The sequence below is a fragment of the Microtus ochrogaster genome, chromosome 4 (genome assembly GCF_000317375.1).
Source record: "Microtus ochrogaster isolate Prairie Vole_2 chromosome 4, MicOch1.0, whole genome shotgun sequence".
Taxonomy (NCBI): domain Eukaryota; kingdom Metazoa; phylum Chordata; class Mammalia; order Rodentia; family Cricetidae; genus Microtus; species Microtus ochrogaster.
In genome coordinates this window covers 31751057-31760062 of record NC_022011.1, presented here as the reverse complement: position 1 = coordinate 31760062, position 9006 = coordinate 31751057, and the positions used below count along the sequence as shown (strand labels likewise).

Sequence of the window (9006 nt, the reverse complement as noted above, 5' to 3'; positions counted from 1 at the left end):
GGCATCCAGCTCAGCGAATACTTGCCAGAGGTGAAGGACCTACTTCAAGCAGAGCAGCTGGGAAACCTGAAGTCCAACCCTTACTTTGAGTTTGTTCTAAAAGCAAATTATGAATATTATGTCCAGGGACAGATGTGACATTTGTAAAAAATGGTTGTTTCTAAAATTTGTATAAATGTTTGTTTATAAAAATTTGAGTCTACAAAAACTAGGTTTTAATCAACTTGAAGTTTATATAGTTTCATCTGTGGCAGCAAGGTTTTTTCATGCTTTATTTGGGAGCTATAATACAAAATTGGGGCATAATCCTAATTTTCTTTCAGTTGTAAGGTATTTTCTTCTCATTTTCCACTTGAAGTCACCCTTGTTTTTGTGTGGCTGCCCTTTCTCCAGCTTTCCTTGGTCCAAGGAGGCAGGCAGTTTCTCTCTGGCCCTGTCTCCTGCGCACAGTATACCTGTTCTGAGGATTGGTTTTTCTTTTTTCTTTCTTTTTTTTTTTAATTGATTTTTATTGAGCTCTACATTTTTCTCTGCTCCCCTCCCTATCTTTCCCCTCCCCGTCAACCCTCTCCCAAAGTCCCCATGCTCTCAATTTACTCAGGAGATTTTGTCTTTTTCTACTTCCCATGTAGATTAGATCCATGTATGTCTCTCTTAGGGGCCTCATTGTTGCCTAGGTTCTTTGGGATTGTGATTTGTAGGCTGGTTTTCTTGGCTTTATGTTTTAAAACCATTTATGAGTGGGTACATGTGATAATCGTCTTTCTGGGTCTGGGCTACTTCACTCAAAATGATGTTTTCTAGCTCCATCCGTTTGCCCGCTAATTTCAAGCTGTCGTTATTTTTTTCTGCTGTGTAGTACTCCATTGTGTAAATGTACCACGTTTTCCTTATCCATTTTTTAGTTGAGGGGCATTTAGGTTGTTTCCAAGTTCTGTGTCAAAAATCAGGTGTCTTCCATTCAGTTCCATTGGTCCTTCTGTCTGTTTTTATGCCAATACCAGGCTGTTTTCAGTACTGTAGCTCTGTAGTAGAGTTTGAAGTCAGGGATTGTGATGCCTCCATAAATTCTTTTATTGTACAGGATTGTTTTGGCTATCCTGGGTTTTTTGCTTTTCAATATGAAGTTGAGTACCATTCTTTCGAGGTCTGTGAAGAATTTTGATGGTCATTGCATTGAATTTGTAGGTTGCTTATGGTACAATTGCCATTTTTACTATATTAATTCTGCCTACCACAAAGCATGGGAGATCTTTCCACTTTCTGGTGTCATCTTCAATTTCTTTCTTCAAAGATTTAAAATTCTTGCCATTCAAGTCTTCCACTTGTTTGGTTAGAGTTACTCCAAGGTATTTTATGCTATTTGTGGCTATTGTGAAAGGTGATGTTTCTCTGATTTCTTTCTCAGCCCATTTATCATCTGTGTACAGGAGGGCTACTGATTTTTTTTTTTAAGTTAATCTTGTATCCTGCTACATTGCTGAAAGTGTTTATGAGTTGTAGAAGTTCCTTGGTAGAATTTTTGGGGTCGCTTATGTAAACTATCACATCATCAGCCAATAGTGAGAGTTTGACTTCTTCTTTTCTGATATGTATCCCCTTGATCTCCTTTTGGTGTCTTATTGCTCTAACTAGGATCTCAAGAACTATATTGAATAGATATGGAGAGAGTGGACAACCTTGTTTGTTCAGTGGGATTACTGTGAGTTTCTCTCCATTTAACATGTTGGCAGTTGGCTTGCTGTATATTGTCTTTATTGTGCTTTGGTATGTTCCTTGTATCCCTGCTTTCTCTGAGACCTTTATCGTGAAGGGATGTTGTATTTTGTTGAAAGCTTTTTCAGCATCTAATGAGGTGATCATGTGGTTTTTATTTTTCATTTTGTTTTTATGGTAGATTACGTTGACAGATTTTTGTATGTTGAAACATCCCTGCATCTGTGGGATGAAGCCAACTTGGTCATGGTGGATGATGGTTCTGATGTGTTCTTGGATTCGATTTGCCAGTATTTTATTTAGTATTTTTACATCAATGTTCATGAGTGAGATTGGTCTGTAGTTCTCTTTCTTAGTTTTGTCTTTCTGTGGTTTGGGTATCAGGGTAATTGTAGCCTCATAAAAAGAGTTTGGCAGTGTTCCTTCTGTTTCTATAGTATGGAATAATTTGAGGAGTATTGATATTAGTTCTTCTTTGAAAATCTTGTAGAATTTTGAGCTGAAACTATCTGATCCTGGATCTTTTTTGGTTGGGAAACTTTTGATGACTGTTTCTATTTCTTCAGCAGTTATAGGTCTATTTAATTTGCTTATCTGGTCTTGATTTAATTTTGGTAAATGATATTTATCCAGAAAGTTGTACATTTCCTTCAAGTTTTCCAATTTTGAGTATATACATATATACAGTTTCTACAGATATATGTATGTTTTATACAGTATATACATATATAAAACAAACATTTTTAAATTGTTTTTATTGAGCTATGTATTTTTCTCCACTCCCCTCTTTTCCCCTCCCCTTCTACCCTCTCCCATGATCCCCATGCTCCCAATTTACTCAGGAGATCTTATCTTTTTCTACTTCCCATGTAGATTAGACCCATGTATGTCTCTTTTAGGGTCCTCTTTGCTGTCTAGGTTCTCTGGGATTGTAAATTGTAGGCTGCTTTTTCTTTGCTTTATGCCTAAAAGCCACTTATGAGTAACAAGCTTCTTCTAAGATAAGATCTGGTATGCAGCTCTGGCTGGCCTCAGACTCCTGTGCCGCGGCCTCCCAGGGGCTGGGAATAGAAGCGTGCACCATTAGTCCTGGCCAGAACCTTTTTTTAAAGGCATGTCACTTTTTCTTCATGTGAAGAAAAAACACAAGTAACTGTTTAACCAGAAAGCCTTGGGTTCCTGTTTCGATAGGCCTGGTGTGCCCGACCTCTTTTTGTTTCTTACAAGGTGTGGTGGGTGCTTTGCACACCGTGACTCTGTTCTCAGCAAAGCCTTGCCAAAAGTTTTTCCTTGCCTGCTAGGTCTAGGTCCCTTGTACAGATCCGCATTTTGATGTGCCATGGCCTTAATAAAAACAAGGGGTGTTTTACTCCATAGGGGCCAGTTTCTGGGGCCAGCATATGATTCAGCCGGCAAGCACAGCAAGCCTAGCAGCCTGAGCTCAGCCCCCAGAACCTCCGTGAAGGTGGAAGGAGAAAACCAACTCCACAGAACTGTCCTGACCTCTCGTGTGCACCTCCATAGGGTTCTGGTTCTAGGCTGCAAGGGTGGAAGGGTAGAGCTTCCCCAGCTGCTGCCATTGCAGTGTTGCCTGCTCTCTGTCCATTTGCCTCTTGGTGTGAGACGGGAAGGGGCAAAGTGGAGAAAAGCGTGAACGTACAGCCCTGCCCAAAGCATCTGGGAGGCCGGCAGGAAGATGGTGAGTTTGAGTCTAGCCAGGATTCCAGAGAGAGCCCTTGTGAGGCAAGGAAGGGGCGGTGCTGCTGAGGTCAGAGTGCATCTGCCCCTCGTGCACCTGCCCGCTGCTGTGCTGGGTGTGGTGCAGTGGGTTTCCTGGAGTTTGCAGGCACTTGGTCAAGGTTGACTTTGGATGTGCTGATACTGTGCTGAGCAGAGAAAACTTTGTAGTGGGATAAGCAGGCGTCACAGTGAGCACTTGCTGGAATCCGGAGCAGTACATACAGCCCAGTCTCTCTGATGTCCAGGAACGGCATCAGCACTTTTTTCCCTATACTCAGAGCCCAAATAAACGACTCCCCAAAGCTGGACATAGTGTGCCTTTGCTGCGTGTTTCTTTCTAATAGTTCTGTTGCCCCAGCATGGGGTAAAGACAAAGCCACAGAGCTAATAGTGACCCTGTTAGGCTGTGCAGTCCACAGTTTAGGGAGAGCTGTGGGGAGTCTGGAGGAAGCTCGGCAGGCCTCTGTCCTCAGTGTCTGCACCTGTCCCAGCTGCTGAGCTGGTCTCCACTCCAAATGTGAACAGCTATTTTGGGAACTCTCAAGCCATCAGAAAAGTGAGCGGCTCCATGGTGGCTTGGCTCCGACGCACCCCCAAAATATGTGGTTGGCCACATAATGCTTTCTTGGGCTTTCTCTTCCTCCCTGCCCAAATTGAGACAAGCGCCAACAGACGAACAACCTCTGCTAACCCCCACCCCACCTTCCATAAGTAGCTCCTAGAAACCCCAAGGCCGATCCTCATCTATCAGCGGTATAAATAGAACCCACACAGGCCTGGCAGGTGGTGGCTCCAAGGTGGATAGGAAGCAGCCGGGTTGACAGGCATCATCCTCTAAATATAAAGATGAGTCTGCCTGGGAGAAGCCACTCCTGGGCTCCCGTGTAAGGTCTTGGTGTTCCTTAGGACATCTGTCACCACCTCTCTCCCTTCTTTCAGACCCGAGGAGGGACGCATTGCCACCAAGGGGGTATCATCTGCTCAACCCAGTCAACTAAATGAGAGTTGGGAGTTAGGGACTCCCACACACTCTGACCCCTCTATTCCTTTCAAGAGAACACTGCAGAATGTAGGGGACCGCTCTGGTGCCCTGGTCTCACATGCCTTGTGCCAGGGCCACATAACCCCCATGCCTTCTCTCGCTGCCACCTCCCCCCTCTCCCAACAGTTGTCCGCCCTGTGACAGCTGCGTGTCCTACACTGACAATCTGTGGGGGCAGGGGGGCTAGGGAGGAAGATGTGGGTCAGACTATGATTTGGGGGGCTTCGAAGTGGGAAGGAAAATGGAATTCAAATGTGGGGCTCATTTTTCCATCCCTACCTGGGGCCTGTGACCCCTCCCAGCTCACCTGACCACAGGGCTCCCTCCCTTGGGCTTAAGCATCAGAGCTTGGTAGCCTGAGTTAACCCATACATGGGGTGTAACGTGTCAGGTCAGGAATCCGGTACCTTCTCAGCGGCTCGTGTGCCCGGGGTGGGCAGAGCTGGGGGGACCTTTGAAACAGGTAGAGTTTGGGAAGTGAAGACCAGTCATCTGCAAAAACGGTGACCTTTGGCCCAGCCCATCTCCACAGTGAGCATTGGAGGCAGTTGGGAGGGGCGGACAGCTGGGGATACTCTCCATATATGGTCCGGTCCGGTCCTAGCTACCTGGGCCAGGGCCAGTCCTCTCCTTCTTTGGTCAGTGCAGAAGACCCGGGCGGGGACCTAGGCTGAGAACCAGCCGAAGGAAGGGCTCTAGTGCCCGACACCCAAATATGGCTTGGGAAGGGCAGCAACATTCCTTCGGGGCGGTGTGGTGAGAGCACTGAGGACTATATAAAACCTGAGCTAAGGAACAGACGGCCACACGGACGTGAAGCCTCACATCCCACCCTTGGCACCCAGGGCCAGAGTCAGCAGCAGGTAGGGTGGAGGGGGGGCACCCGGAGGACCTAGCAGAACAAGCTCATTAGCCTTGGGCCTGTAGCTAGCACTGCGCTCTGCCCTAGAGGCAGGCAGTTAAAGAGGAAATTTGGCTCTGCAGGTTTCTCCAAACTCACCTGCAGTCCATTTGAGCTGTTGACTTGGCATTTAGGATATGCCTGAGCTCTGAGAGCTACCCACCACCATCCCCATATTCTCTGCTCCCCCCCTCACTGAGGACTAAATCCAGGTCCTCCTGCAAGTGAGCAAGCCAGTACTCTCCTACTGAGCCACACACCTGCCCCTGGCTGGTTGAAATATTTTTTTTTTAATTTTTTTTTATGAGAGAGGGTTTCTTTGTAGCTTTGAAACCTGTTCTGGCACTAGCTCTATAGACCAGGCTGACCTCAAATACACAGAGATCCACCTGCCTCTGCCTCCCGAGTGCTGGGATTAAAGGCATGCGCCACCGCTGCCCAGCTGGTTGAAATATTTTTTTGTCCCCTCCTTTCATCCCCTCCTTCCTTCTCTCCCTTTCTATGCTGGGACCAAATCTGAGCCCTCTCTTGTAGAGCTACTGGCCCTGGTTGACTGATTTGAAGATGTGTTTGAAGATTCAGCCTTGTCTTAGCTGTGGGGCAACTTCCTCAGCCCAAGGCTTTTATTCTTTTCTTTATTCTCTCTTTTTTTTTTCCCCTCAAGACAGGGTTTTATGGTAGTTTTAGAGCCTGTCCTGGAACTAGCTCTTGTAGACCAGGTCTGCCTCCCAAGTGCGAGTGCCACCACTGCCCGGCTAGCCCAAGGCTTTTCTAAAATCAGCAAGGCCAAGCTAATTGCTGGAATAGGAGACAGGCAGAAGTGTCCTTTATGAGTTTGGGATGTTGTGGGTGTTCAAACTGGCAACTTCTCCTTAGGACAGTATTACCCTTCCCACCCTCTCACAGGAGAGGCAGGTGGGCAGCGGAACTGGATGCCTCCTTCACGGATGACATTGGGAAATAGGATAGCATTAGTGCCAGTGGTGGGGTAAAGCTAGGGGGTCTTGGGTCTCCAGAGGGTGTCTGCTGCATACCTAGTTGGAGGATTTAGTGTAGTCCACAGACTGCCTCCCTTAGCAAAAGCACAGTTTTGAGCTGGGACAGCATTCTCTGGCCTCCGGCAAGGGGCTGGCAGAAAGAAGCCTCTGGATCTCCAGAGGAAAGGTGGGTTGGTGGGAGCTTCACCCTAACCCACGCCACAGGCACACTAATGCTCAACACCGCTATGGCCTTGTCCTTGCAGAAACTAGACACCATGTGCGACGAAGACGAGACCACCGCCCTCGTGTGTGACAATGGCTCTGGCCTGGTGAAAGCCGGCTTTGCCGGGGATGACGCTCCCAGGGCTGTGTTCCCATCCATTGTGGGCCGACCCCGACACCAGGTCAGTCTGCTGCCAGGGAAAGGTAGGTTCACTGAGTACAGCCCATGCTCCCTCCCCATCTGTAGTAACAAGTGTCTGATGTCTCCATCTACAGGGTGTCATGGTGGGTATGGGTCAGAAGGACTCCTACGTGGGCGATGAGGCCCAGAGCAAGCGAGGTATCCTGACCCTGAAGTACCCCATCGAGCACGGCATCATCACCAACTGGGACGACATGGAGAAGATCTGGCACCACACCTTCTACAATGAGCTTCGCGTGGCCCCTGAGGAGCACCCGACCCTGCTCACTGAGGCCCCCTTGAACCCTAAAGCTAACCGCGAGAAGATGACCCAAATCATGTTTGAGACCTTCAACGTGCCTGCCATGTACGTGGCCATCCAGGCGGTGCTGTCTCTCTATGCCTCTGGCCGTACCACCGGTAAGTGCCCATACATGGCCCATTCTGGGTCAGGTAGTCTTCCAACATCCCAGCCCACCTTCTTAGTTCTGTGCCCTGCACCGTCCCCATCCAATCCCTGATGTTCCCTGCCCTCTCCCAGTGCTGTTACCTCCCTGCTCTTCCTGCCGTCCCTTCTGCTCACACACTGCCCCTCCCCTGCAGGCATTGTGTTGGATTCTGGGGACGGTGTCACCCACAATGTGCCCATCTATGAGGGCTATGCCCTGCCACACGCCATCATGCGTCTGGACCTGGCCGGACGTGACCTTACTGACTACCTGATGAAGATTCTCACCGAGCGTGGCTATTCCTTCGTGACCACAGGTGCGTACTTTCAACCGCAGAGGGCGGGCCGCTGAGGGCGAGCATGCGCCCCGGGCCTTGTCCTGAGACCTCCCTTTTGCTTCTGCCCCTACAGCTGAGCGTGAGATCGTGCGCGACATCAAAGAGAAGCTGTGCTATGTGGCCCTGGACTTCGAGAATGAGATGGCCACCGCTGCCTCCTCCTCCTCCCTGGAGAAGAGCTACGAGCTGCCCGACGGGCAGGTCATCACCATTGGCAATGAGCGTTTCCGTTGCCCGGAGACGCTTTTCCAGCCCTCCTTCATCGGTGAGCTGTCCGCCCGTTAGGCTGGTGTACCGGGATCTGTCTCCTTCCCCCTACGCCTCAGCGTACTGGGTCTCGACCCGGTGCCCTTAGTCCCCTGACTCTGTGGTTGCTCACACTGCCTCTTCCCGGGCACCAGGCATGGAATCCGCGGGGATCCATGAGACCACCTACAACAGCATTATGAAGTGCGATATTGACATCAGGAAGGACCTGTACGCCAACAACGTCATGTCAGGGGGCACCACCATGTACCCTGGTATCGCTGACCGCATGCAGAAGGAAATCACAGCTCTGGCTCCCAGCACCATGAAGATCAAGGTGGGTGACGTGGCTGATGTGGGCGGAGACCCGGGGGCGGTGGGAACACGCAGTCACCTGATTCTCTTGTCTTACAGATCATCGCCCCCCCTGAGCGTAAGTACTCAGTGTGGATCGGCGGCTCCATCCTGGCCTCGCTGTCCACCTTCCAGCAAATGTGGATCACCAAGCAGGAGTACGACGAGGCCGGCCCATCCATTGTGCACCGCAAATGCTTCTAGGCGTCCCCTCATCTGTGTACGCTCTCTCTCCTCAGGATGACAGTCGTGCTGCGGTTGCAGGGCGGCCCCATCCTCCGCCAGGGCTCCGTCGCCGCCACTGCGGCCAGCACCTGTTTTTGACCTGTACATAGATTGACACGTTTTACCTCGTTTTGTTATTTTTCAAACAAAACCCTGTGAACGGAAATGGAAAACTTGAAGCATTAAAGCCAGCCATTCTGTTTTGCTGCAATAAAGCCTGTGTTGTCTTTATTTATGGGGGGGGGGAGCAGGAGAAAGACCCACAGCCTGTCATTTTTCACAGAGCTCCAAAGGGGTGCGCTCCTTAAGAAACAAAGTTAGGAAGTTACGTCTTCTCACCCTTCTGGACCATAGCCACTACCCCCCTCCCCCATAGGGGGCTGGAGAGGCTTGCCCTGTGTCTGGAGGAGGCTGTGTGAGGCTTCTTCCTGCTTCAAAGCTTTCTAAGCCGCGACCGCTGCCGGCTAAGTGGGCGGGCGCTGACCGTGGTGCTGCCCGGAGCACCTCTCAAATCTGCCTCAGGCCAGGGCTGGAAACAGGATCCTCAAGTCTAACTAAAAACTTGCTTTCTGTACGTAATGACAGTCTTAACCATCGCTGTCCCTTCAAAACT

At 49.5% G+C, this 9006-nt stretch overlaps 2 protein-coding genes across 2 annotated transcripts in view; both read left to right on the top strand.

The window, feature by feature from the left end:
• The window catches only part of Nup133 (nucleoporin 133), a 45940-nt gene extending 45729 nt beyond the window's left edge, over window positions 1-211 (top strand). The window contains exon 26 of the mRNA XM_005345866.3: window positions 1-211. Coding sequence (XP_005345923.1) covers window positions 1-138 — 138 coding nt within the window. The 3' untranslated portion in view covers window positions 139-211.
• A 5115-nt stretch (window positions 212-5326) lies between these two features.
• Acta1 (actin, alpha 1, skeletal muscle) lies at window positions 5327-8604 on the top strand. Its single transcript, XM_005345864.3, has 7 exons — window positions 5327-5361; window positions 6643-6783; window positions 6878-7202; window positions 7386-7547; window positions 7642-7833; window positions 7970-8151; window positions 8229-8604. The coding sequence occupies exons 2-7, from the start codon at window positions 6655-6657 to the stop codon at window positions 8370-8372; spliced, it is 1134 nt and encodes a 377-aa protein (XP_005345921.1). The 5' UTR covers window positions 5327-5361; window positions 6643-6654; the 3' UTR covers window positions 8373-8604.
• Window positions 8605-9006: the final 402 nt, after the last annotated feature.

Bases quoted from the DNA above. Each gene is read 5' to 3' on its own strand.
- Acta1 (XM_005345864.3), top strand. From the start codon at position 6,655: ATGTGCGACGAAGACGAGACCACCGCCCTCGTGTGTGACAATGGCTCT. The intron at 6,784-6,877 runs GTCAGTCTGCTG...CTCCATCTACAG, and splicing joins TGGGCCGACCCCGACACCAG to GGTGTCATGGTGGGTATGGG. The intron at 7,548-7,641 runs GTGCGTACTTTC...CTGCCCCTACAG, and splicing joins CTATTCCTTCGTGACCACAG to CTGAGCGTGAGATCGTGCGC.